General features: G+C 35.7%; 1 protein-coding gene across 36 annotated transcripts; it reads right to left on the reverse strand.

Moving 5' to 3' along the window:
- Positions 1-230: 230 nt before the first annotated feature.
- On the reverse strand, positions 231-5,243 carry LOC146914141 (uncharacterized). 36 transcript variants are annotated; one of them, XR_015013931.1, is made up of 8 exons: positions 4,643-5,243; positions 4,388-4,482; positions 4,048-4,247; positions 3,815-3,960; positions 3,549-3,635; positions 2,867-3,064; positions 1,525-1,587; positions 231-576 (listed from the first exon to the last, which is right to left on the reverse strand). XR_015013931.1 is itself a non-coding variant. In XM_085717057.1 (5 exons), exons 1-4 carry the CDS (start codon positions 4,802-4,804, stop codon positions 3,590-3,592), a joined length of 543 nt encoding a protein of 180 aa, XP_085573183.1. In that variant the 5' UTR covers positions 4,805-4,937; the 3' UTR covers positions 2,927-3,064; positions 3,549-3,589. The 36 variants fall into 36 exon arrangements, 5 of the variants coding, with proteins under 5 accessions (XP_085573183.1, XP_085573187.1, XP_085573184.1 ...); XR_015013926.1 differs by having other exon boundaries at positions 4,048-4,262; positions 4,643-5,062; XR_015013924.1 differs by having other exon boundaries at positions 3,774-3,960; positions 4,048-4,262; positions 4,643-5,062.
- Positions 5,244-12,272: the final 7,029 nt, after the last annotated feature.

Genomic DNA, 12,272 nt, shown 5'->3' on the forward strand with positions numbered 1-12,272 from the left:
TTTCTTCTTGAAAATTGAACAAAAATTGAGCTTTTAAATTTTTGCATTGGAAAGATGCATACGTGATAAATGTTTGGCGCCCAACAATTAGAGGATTAAGGTTGCCACATAATCTCAAGATTGTGTGTAGATCAACACAGATTGATCTAACGGCCAGAACCATTTGGAGCCAAAATCATTAGGATTAGGGTCGTGCTGACGCACGACCATTTATAGTGTGGATTAAAATATAGTAGAATATAACACATAATATATGTACATTGTTGGTAAATAGTTTCAAGCCAGTCTTATATAGTAACAAATAAAATTAAGGATCGCCCTTTGTCACACGGAATTATTACAAAACAATTCACAATCTCATGAAATATGAATGGGTCTTAATGTGACTTTTTTATAAAAGTTGTTCATAATCCATAAGTTGAAATACACTTGGAAATATTATACATATGCAATCATTCTGAAAGCATATCCTATCGCATTTTCCATCTCACGAAATCAATGTCCAATCCGTGTCATTCCGAAAGGGTCATATAACAATAATGACAGCAATATCTACTAACTTACATTCCAAATCACCTGCAAACGTTCAAAAATATAAGCAGATGGAAGGTATTAGTGTTTATATTAAACATATATAACTTAACATTAACATATTTCAATTTGAAATCTGCCCCCATTGTCAACATTATCTATTACAAATTACGATAAATTTCTCTAGAAACCACATTAGAAGTTAGATTGATATTAACCCACTTGGGCAGACATGACAATATAATTTGCAACTAATTTGAAGTGACCATATGCGTGATTAGTCCAATTATCAATAGATCTTGTATTGTTCAAGAATAACACATTAAAAAGGATTTCAAAAATAGCATTGGATTAGCAAAACCATGTAGTATAATGAACTTCACTGCAATCCTAAATTCATGAAAAGCACAAAATGTAGTATAATGAACTTAGTCGTAATCCTAAATTCAAAGTATGACGACCCTCTAAGTTCATTGCATAACTTTCAATAGCTCTCTCAACTTCATCAAAGTATGAACTCTCTCTTCTCAATTGACTGTGCCAAATTAGCCTTACACACCAACATAACATATATCCTGATTAATTAGATCCAAAAATACAGATGGAGAAGAAACAAATAGTAAATAACATGGAGATGATGATTTGCAGATACGAATTTATACAACCAATTCCATCAACCTCTCTTTTCCGGAAAGTCTAACATGACATTAATTACATCATAGAGGCCATGATACCTCATTGTTCACAACAATCCAAGATCATGATATTATTTTAGTTTATATAAGTTAAGGGGTTGGAACTCAAGGAAGAGGTTACCTATGAATTGAAAAAAATTCCTTTCTAACAGAATATAAAAAAACGAAAATAATTTCATATTAGATAAAAAAAATTAGATGTATCAAAAAAAGAGTAGTAATATTTAAGTTTCATTAACTATACACACTTCAATTAGTTAATTTGATTCACAATATTTCATTTTATTCCAATTCATACCTGAAAATTCTTCTTATTTCATCTTGACCTTCCTCATGAGATTTGCAAATGTCCATTCCAAATCTGTTCAAGGTTCTCCAATAATCATGTCCCAACAAATAAACTTTAGTCTTCTTAATTCTAATACAATCTAAAAACAAACTACAACTACCAACACTATAAAGCAATTTCTAAATGAGATGCATAACTACCAAGACACATTCTCAACATGAAAGACCATGCTAAATAACTTTCTGAGTTGCTATAAGATTCAAATGCATCATACATTTTTGGTTCATGTCTAAGGTTTATATGTAAATTCTTTTTAAAAAATAATACAGTTGAGTTTAGATTTGTTCCAATATCATGATATAGCATTCATACTATCATAGTATCATTTAAAAAACTAAATTGCATTGTATGCTACCTAAGGCTATTTTAGGTTCTAAATGAGCCAACACATTGTTATGCAGGTAAAAATTTAAAAGAAACTCATTTATAATCTAAATCAAATGAAAAAAACAAATAATAATGAACAAAAGTCAGTCTTAAAGTATAAAGTGCACAAATAAAAATATGAGTTCACTTGTTGGCCAACAAACTTTCAGCCATATTTTCATCTTTTCTTCACTGCATTATGGAACCAAAAGGTTGCAAACTCCCTGTATAACTCAATTAGTAGTCATCAATAACTCTATCCAAACTCCAAATTAAGCTCACTCCAGATTTTCCTTTAAAGATATTTATATTTATCTCCCTCTAAAAGTCTAGCATAGCTCAATCCCCTAACCTCCAAGTCTGAAACATGTCTCTATACACATTCTAGTTTCTATAAACATTTAGTATATCACATTCTTAATTTCATGTACAGTTTTTTGTCGTTGAATCATATCAAAACTAATCTCATATATTGTACACATTCATTTTGAAGGTTTTTGGATATAAAACTTAATTAATAAAGATAAATTGTATAAGAATAAAAAGAATAAATCAAGACAAAAGTTAAAGCTGTAGGGAAGAAAAAAGAATAGATGAGTATCCAAAATTGAACCTCAAATTACATAGAACTTAAACCATTTCAGTGATCAAAATAGTTGGTAACAATATATCATCAATAGAATTCTTTAGGTAAGTTATAAAAATATGATAAAATTAGAGACACATTGATAATCCTTGTTTGAAAACTGTTACTTTTAAAATCATTGTTCGCAATATTTAGAACAGAATGTTTTCAAGATTTTAAACAAATTCATTATGAAGCTTATTAACAAAAGAACCAGAACACTTTCTTATCACACAACACAAACTAAACAATAGAATCACGAAGCTGAGTAGGTGGAGTAATAAAGGAAGAATCAAGGACCTTGGTTTTTGTTTCGCATTTCACATCAGGTTGCTGGACACGAAGCGACAATCCACCAACAATATGGTAACGAAGACACCAAGGCAAACAATGGCATCCAGGTTCAAAAACATCGGCAAAATTTCCAAAGTGCTCTTTGATAGCAACATTGGACTGATCAACTTGAACGCATCCTAGTGCTTGACCCATCTTTCAATCCTGCAATGGAATATCACTACTCATCAATTAGATTATACTTTATGATAATTTACATTTTGCATACATCAATCTGTTTAAACTTTTGGAATTTACACAGATGAGTATTCCGACATAGTACAATAACAGTAATAGAAAGATGTGTAGGACATGTTTGAGTAAACAACTTAATAAATCTCATTACCATAAAGATACTCTTAGCATTGAAGAACTCTAACTAAGAAATTCAACCCAAAATAGTTTTGTAATTGTACGCTCACTCATTTTGCACGTTCATTTCTTCTGCCTCAAATTCTTAAAATAAAATACCCAGCAAAAAAGACACAATATAATGAGACAAAAGCTATAAAAAAACGAAATCAAAACAATAAACAGGCCAAGTCTTCAAACTTTTTTGAAAAATCCTCTGCTACCATAACTGAGTATTGAATTGAAACAAACTAAAAAAGAACATTAAAACCTTTAAAATAAAATGCATTTGAGTTACATTTGAAATGTGTTGATCTCTTGGGATTTAACATTTGTTTTTCAAGTTTCATGAATCACTTTAGCAGCCACATTTGAAACAATATACCTAGGAAACCAACCAAAATTAAAGATAGAAGAAGAATAAGAAGTCATCGAAAAACCAACCAAATGCAAAAATCACCTAAATCATGTAAAAAAAAAATAAGAGGTAAAAATCAATTGAAAGCAAAACAGATCTACACACATCAATATAGATATTTTTGTCTTAGTCCTAATTCCTCAAACCTAGGGTTCGTCAGCGAGGTCGCAACAGTAGATTCGGCTGTTCTCCGGTCTCTCGTCAACATTGAACAAATTCCGGTGGTTTCATCCATTGCGGCTGATGAATCTGGACAGCCGTACAAAATATGACGATCTGATCCCTCACTGCCCTGTCCAGAAAAAGTAACAGAGAAATTAAAAATAAAAAGAACATCAAATGTATTTTTGAGTGAGAGAGGAGAGAAAGGAACAATAACCTTCACTTTTGCGGTTGTGCCCTTGTCTCCAGCAATCCTCCACCCTCGCCGCTGCTAGCGCATGGAAAGAGACATGTTGAAATTGAGCGAAGAATGAAGCTTATATTGCTGACGCATACACCTTCACCGGAATCGCTCTCATCGGCCTCCACCGCGTCCGTTAATCTCACCGTCACCACCATCATCGCCGACGTCCTCACCTACTCTATTAGATACTATCATTATCACAAATAAATTAAAAATTATAATTTATTTATATGACATGATCTCAATTATGATGAAGATAGCAAATCAACCTAATAGAATGATTAACAAAAAAAAGGTGAATATAATGATTTACCTGGAGAGGAAAATCTAATGTTTCGAGTGGCAGATTTGAATTGGAATTTTCTTCTCACTTTCAGATTGAAACAGGTATTAAGATTTGAATTTCGACTATCATGAAACAATAAATAAACAAACAAAACAGAAGATTGAGAGAAATCCAATTGAAATTAAAGAAACTAACCTATGTGCTGAGAATAAAAATCGAAACCTTGATATAAGAGCAATGAAAAAATAGTATTTGGGAGAGAAAGAAGGGTTGCGACGTTACCAGGGAAGGTTGCGGGGAAGAGAACGCTTTGAGTTCCTCCAAGGCTTCTTCCTTCTTCTTCGCCTCCGGCCCTCCGCTTCTGTCTCCACCTCCGCCATGTTCAGAAGATCGGAAAGCTTCTCCGATTTCACATTCAGTTTCGAGGTTTGATCCGGTTGCCATTTATCGAAGGATGAAGCTGATGAAGAGAAGTCTTCAGTGTCATCTTGTTGAAGGTGCTACGGCAGCGGCGATTGTAACGTGATCGCCGCAACTGACGGCATGGAGGATGATACGACGGAGGGAGACAATGGGGAGAGAGTTCCAGGTACGGTGGTGGAAGAATATTGGAAAGAGAGAGAGAGAGCTTATTGGAAAGTGGAAGAGAAGACTGTGTTTATTGAGAAGACTGTGTTTATTGGAAATTGGAAAGTGGAAAGTGAGTACGTTACGAATATAATTGTGATTTAAAATTGAAAGAGAGTGTTTATTGGAAATAAATGGATTGTGTGGAGTTAGCATAGATTCATCTAATGGTCAGAATGAATTGGAGCCAAAAAGATTAGGGTTAGGGTTGACACATTTTCTTAACATTGTTATTAGTATTAGAAATAAGTTTGATGCCAATAAAAATTAATTAATTAGCATATGAATCTCTGGCGTGAAGTGATGTGAGAAATGTTGTTGTGTGCAGAAATCTTTGAATTGTTTTTTGAAATAACAATCTTAAACCAAAATAATATCAAACTTAGGTAAACATAGATCTATGTTATTAATCCTGTACAAGAATGAGTAAAAAAACATTTGATTCTCAAAACCCGTTTCATTCTTTCCAAAATTCATCAATACCCAAATTCAGTTTTAAATTTTGAATAAAAAATTTCCATACAAATATCAAACAAAAATTATCAGGAGTGAAGATGCAATTGAAGTAGAAATTGAGGATGGAGATAGTTTCATGGCATAGATGCAGAAGTTGAAAGGAGAGAGAAAGAAAGAAATTGTAAAGAGATGAGATTAGATCTGGTGTGGTAGTGACTAATGAGTGTAATTAATCTAATGGTTAAATTTAGTGGTACACCGGTGAGGGACTTAATTGAACCCTCACCCTAGAATCCACCATTATTTTGTTATGTAATTATCGTGATAAAGTGAAAGATCAGTTTAATAATAATTATATAATGACAATTAAGAAATTTCTTTCTCTAATGTAAAAGATTTGATTTATCCTGATGGTTGATCAGAACTAGGATGACTCAATGTCGAAGCTCGCAATATAGAGATTTAGGCGCGGTAGAGGGAAAACTCTAGTGCAGTGGAAGTTGTTCTCCAACGAAGAGGAATGTACATGTCAAGAAGGTTAGTATTTTGATGCTCAAGTCAGTGAGATGGAGAAAATGAGTAAAAAGTGTGTAGAATATGTAGTTGTAACTGGTCACGCTCATATAGTTGGTGTCGCTGACATCGTCTCTAGTACATCCGACATGAACTGCAGAAGGTAGTTGAAGATTAACCAAACGGTCCAGCACAAATGTGGCGCACTCTTTTGTGGTCAGGCGCACAAGATCTTATGTTATGACGGGTATTGGCGCTAATTTGATTAAAGGGCCTTAGAGTATTGGGTCGGTGAAGTGAGTTTTGTCCCAGTCTAAAATAGTTGTCCCCAAGTCCTTATTGTCATTTAGAAAGTAAGAAGTTTAGGAGAAGAGAGTGCATAAGGTCGGTCTAAGAATGCATTCAGGAGGCAATTGAAATGATGTCTTTGTACGACGTTTGAGAACAAAGTGTCTTTAGTGGAGAAATTGTGGCATTAAATGCGTGCAGAGTTGAGGGGACACTCAATGCCTTGATTGCTTACATGTGTCCCATGCGCATGTAAAGGACGGTGACGCACCTAGACATACTCGAGGGTAGTTACAGTTTTGTGGTGTAATTAGGGTTATTAGATAGCCCTATTTGAATTTCAATGGATCAAAGTTGTTGATTTTAACCTCTCTGAAGCGGTAAAAAGTGGGAGTTTTTGGCTCTTTGGATGCCATTTGAAACCTCATTGAAACTTTCAACTTTGTTGAAAAATCTCTTACTTCCTCAGCCTTCCGTTCTTTAGAGAATTTCTAATTTCTCTTCATTTCTCCTGCAATATGCATCACCCTACTGCATTTGAGTTTCGAAGGGGATTCAACTTCTTCTGCTTAAATTGACCATTCGTTTCATTCTAAAGTATTCCCTTCACCATTTTTCCTTGTTTTTGTTTATTCTGCTAATAAAGAACCCAAAAAACCAAGAAAATTTTGGAAAATCAGACTTTAATCCTTAGTTTTTTTTTAATGGCAAATATATATTATATATTAAATATGAAAAGGAGAATTCTCCTACAAGAGTCCAAACATACATAAAAATTTGCGTACAAGAAGTACTCATGGTCAAGTGATAACCAAATCAAAGAATCCCTCCCACAGGAAAAACAAGAGCAAAAACTAAAACCACAACATAAACTCAAAACTCCTAACAAGAACACCCAAACGACAACCGAACAAGAGGAAATCTATGAGCAGAACTCCTCAGTCAACCAACCCCTAGAAAAATCCCCCACAAGATATTATCGGTGCAACACATAATGGATTCATGGTTCCATCAAAGTTATTGAATTAACTCCTAGTTATGTTGATTCCTGATAAGTGCTCAAAAGTGATATATTTCATGTATTAGTTTAGGCATTTAATGACTTGTTTTGCAAGATTATCTATGGAAAAGCTCTAATATTATGCAAATATGTCATTTATGCTTTTTGTGCCTTACTCCACCCTTTTTGTGCAAGAAAATACAAGCAAGGAGCAAGAATTGTCAAAGTTCACAAGAAAGTTGCTATTAGCGTATATTTCGCTGATAGCGAAATTCTCCCAGGGAGTTACGCCATCAGCGAACCTGGGAGCGAGGTCAGAAGCAGATTTGAAGAAATTCGCTATTAGCGAATATTTCGCTAATAGCGAAATACCTCCAGAGAGTTACGCCATCAGCGAACCTGGGAGAGAGGTCAGAAGCAGATTTGAAGAAAGTCGCCATTAGCGACATCTACGCTATTAGCGAAAAAGCTCCAGAGAACTTCCCTGATAGCAAAAGTTGGGAAAAACTCAGGAAGATCAGGTGCACAAGGACCACGTGGAGCAACACCATTGGTGACCGACACTTTTCGCTGATAGCGAAATATTCGCTATTAGCGAAATTTCGCAGACTCAGCCCCTTTAAATAGATTTTTCGTCTCTCTCTCTCTCTCTCTCTGCATTCACTTACTGTTTTATTTATTTTCTCTGCATTCTAGAGAGAGGTTAGGGCATTTCTAGAGAGAGAAACACAAAGCAAAGTAGTTAGGAGTAGATTCAAGCCAAGATTTGTTGAGACATCATGGATCTTGTCAATGAATCTTCATCTCTTCCTCATCCTTTGCATAGCTATCATAGACATATGTAGCTACATCTACTCTTGCGGTATTGAGATATTCAAACAAGCTATTATGTAATCTTTTGATCATTTAATATATGGATCTAGTTATTTATTCAATATTGTTGTTATTCTTGCATTTAATGTTTTATTGAGATTTAAAATGATATGGACACATACTTTTGAATCTAGAAATAGAATAACAATCTATCTTAAGTTATCACTCTAGACATAGATGTTAATATTTGATAATCACTTTTAATCTAGAACTTAATGCTTTTGGGTCATTTAATCGGTTGGGAAATCGTCGATTAAACGATCCAATCGACTTTGTGATCGTTTAAATGTTTGGAAAATCGATATTTAAATGAAATAACGATATCATTTGGACACGAATGATATTGTCGAGTGATTGTGATAAAATCGTTTAAAAATCTAGAATCGGATTAATCGATCGAGAGATTGCAGTTGTTACGCTTGGTTGATATCTCTAACCTCAAGAGAAATAGCCCTGCCTCGTCTCGTTTAACTTTTATGTCGAATAGTTCAAAATAGTTTTACACAAACAAACAATTTATACCCAAACACTTAATGTGATAAATATTGTGAAAATGCTTAAGATATACGCAACTCCCTGTGGATACGATCCTATATATACTCACGTATAAATAGTTTTATGAGATGTAAAACATCAGTTCCGTCGAGAACCCATGAATGATCGACTTAGTTCAAGGTGAGCGAGATCCTTCTTCCTACCATATTTCCCCTCACCATGTCTGTAACACCCATACTAGACGTATCTAGAAAGTCTAGCATGTGCGTTTATTTAGTACTGGATACATTAAAAATTTACAACATAAAAACTCAAAATGAATATCTAATACAACAATGTGCGTCCGTACAATACTAAAGTAACTCGACTTTTCTAAAATATGATAAATGTGTCCTTGCATATCCATATCATCCTGCAGCGGGTACGAACGAACACTTGCTGATATATCCATTCGGCTACTAGCTTGCCATCTGATAAGTGTTTAAAAGTGATATATTTCGCATAGGAGTTTAGTCGTTTTAGTGACTTGTTTTGCAAGATTCTCTATGGAAAACTCCAAATATTGTGTTAATATGTCATTTATGCTTTTGAGCCTTAGTCTACCCTTTTTGTGCAGGAAATTACAAGCAAGGAGCAAGAAATGTCAAAGTTCAAGAAGCTACGCCATTAGCGTGTCCTACGCTATTGGCGTGATGAAGAAATGCCCAAGGCCAGAGGGATACGCCATTAGCGCACCTGGGGCGTGGATCTGGAGTACTCTTGAAGAGTACGCTAATAGCGTATTCTGAGCTATTAGCGTACAATGTCCAGAGAGCTACGCTATATGCGTACCTGGAGCGTGGAAGCAGAAGCTGGGTTTGAAGAGCTACGCTATTAGCGTATTTCACGCTATTAGCGTAAATGCTCCAGAGAGCCACGCTATTAGCGTGGCTGGAGCGTAGCAGCAGGGCAAGAACAACGTGGCAGGCTCCCATTGGCCAGATTATAGGCCGCCTTACCACGCTATTAGCGTGAGTTGCGCTATTAGCGCAGGTGCAAAAACACAGGCCATTTAAATAGCATTTTTACCTCTCTTTTAGGTATTCACTATTCCATTGAAACATTTTACACATTTCTAGAGAGAGGTTAGAGCTATTTCAAAGAGAGAAACACAAAGCAAGATATTAAGGAGTAGATTCAACCCTAGATTCATTGAGACATCAAGGATCTTGGCATGGAATCTTCATCTTTCCTTCATTCCTTGCATTAGTTTACATGTCTATATGTAACTAACCTTCTTTGTAGTATTGAGGTAACAATCAAGCTATTATGTAATCTTTTGATCTTTTAATATATGAGGTTCTAGCTATATGATTCAATATTGTTGTTATTCTTGCTTTTAATGCTTTCAAAGAGATTCAAGATGATTTGGACACAAACTCTTGAATCTAGAACTAGAATAACAATCTATCTTATGTTATATCACTCTTGACAAGCTTGTAAACCTTTGATAATTACTTTTAATCAAGATTTTAATGCTTTCGGATGCTTAATCAGGCTGGACACGGTCGATTAAGTTATCCGATCGACTTTGTTATCGTTTAAGGAATTTGGACACGAATGTTTAAACGATAACCTGGAAATAACGATGTCGCTTTGGACACGAAGGATGTTGTAGAAATGATTGTAATAATATTGGTTATAAAGCTAGAGTCTGTTAATCGATCGAGAGATTGCTGCTGTTATGCTTGCTCGTTATCTTATACCGCAAGCGAAATAGTTCGATCCCCTCTCGTTTTTACTTTAGTGTCAAATATGGATATAGTGTTACAAACAAACAAATTATATCCAAACCCTTAATGTGAACGATTGTGTAAATGCTTATGATTAAACGCAACTCCCTGTGGAAACGATCCTATATATACTCACGTGTACATAGTTATATGACGTGTAGGAAAAATCTTACATCAAAATGGCGCCGTTGCCGGGGAGTAACGGAAATTTTTATCATAAGTATTGAAACAATTTTGTCATGTTAAGTCAATTTTGCACAAAATTCTTTCATGCATATACTTATACACATATGTCATTCATTATTTTTATGCTAACCACATGGTATAGTCTTGGTGAACTTTGTTTATGCGAGGTACCGTTGATAAAGAAGACCTACAATTTGATCCTGAAATTGAGAAAACTGCTAGGTTACTTAGAAAGCAAGCAAAGGAAGCTAGGAGATTAGCCAGGCTGGCTCAGCCGGAATCTTTACTTTTTATTCCTTCTCCGTCAGGTTCGGTGCATACTATTTCACTTGGTGATTCTTCACATTCTTCACCACATTCATCTCCGAAGAGTGAAGAAGAAGTAGTCATGGCTCAGGAAAATGATAATGAGAATGCTTTACCTATGTGGATTAGTCCGAGGAGGCTAGCTAATCTTGGCAATCGTCATGCCAAGTCAATTGAGCTGAAGTCGGGGTTGATTAACTTGATTACTCATAACCAGTTTACCGGTATGGATCATGAGGATCCATATAAACACCTTACCAACTTTTATGTCACCGCCGGTACACTTGGTATGAAAGAAGATGAGGAAGAAGGTGTGTTTGTGCAATTGTTCCCTCATTCTTTGATCGGGAAGGCTAAGGAGTGGTATCTTGATCAACCAACTTCTTTGATGGAAAATTGGGGTGAGCTAGAGAAAGCATTTCAAGAACGGTTCTTTCCGGAGGATAGGCATCTTGAGGCTAAAACTTCAATTACAACTTTTGCTCAAGGCCAAAGTGAGACTCTTTGTGAAGCTTGGGAGCGTTATAAATCATTGCTAAGGAATTGTCCAAAGCATGGATTTGATAGCCAAATGCAACTATATCTTTTTCGTCAAGGGCTTCAAGACATGTCCAAGACGATGCTAGATGCAAGTGCTGGAGGTTCTATTGCTATGAAAAACCCAGCTGATGCTGTCAAAATCATCAACCAAATGGCGCTCAACACAAGAAAATCTTCTCACAATCGGAATCCTAATCAAAGGAAAGCCGGTATTCTTGAACTTGAAGCCAATGATGCGGTCTTAGCTCAAAATAAGCTTCTCACTCAACAAGTAGAAGCTATGCAAAAGGAGATGAAAGCTTTGCCTAAACAAATTCTTGAATCTCTCAAGCAAGAAGGAGGAACCGCTCAAGTCTATACTTGTGGACTATGTACGGGGGATCATCCAACCGGCTATTGTCCCGAACCCGGTTCATTTGAGGAGGAAGAGGTCAACTATGTGGGAAACCAACAAAGGCCTAACCAACCACATCAAGCCGGAACCTCACAACAATCCCAAAATCCGGGTACTTCCAATTCTCAAGGAAGGTATCCGGCCAATCAAAACTACCAAAGACCTTGGAGAACACCGTACAACAATAACTATCAATATCCACCATCAAACTACTACCAACAACCTTACAACAATCAATACCAAAATCCACCACCAAATAACCCCCAACAACCAAATAATTCCCAAAGCACCGAGGAGGTCTTGAAACAATTCATGCAAGTGTCCATGGCTAACCAGAAAAACACCGACGCGTCCATCAAAGGCCTTGAAACGCAAGTTGGTCAGTTAGCTCAACAAATGGCTCAAGGTCCTCCGCAAGGTGGAGCTTTCACCGCTAACACTCAACCAAATCCTAAAGAGCAC

The sequence above is a fragment of the Medicago sativa genome, chromosome 6 (genome assembly GCF_051527215.1).
Source record: "Medicago sativa cultivar Bolivia chromosome 6, Bolivia_mono, whole genome shotgun sequence".
Lineage (NCBI taxonomy): Eukaryota > Viridiplantae > Streptophyta > Magnoliopsida > Fabales > Fabaceae > Medicago > Medicago sativa.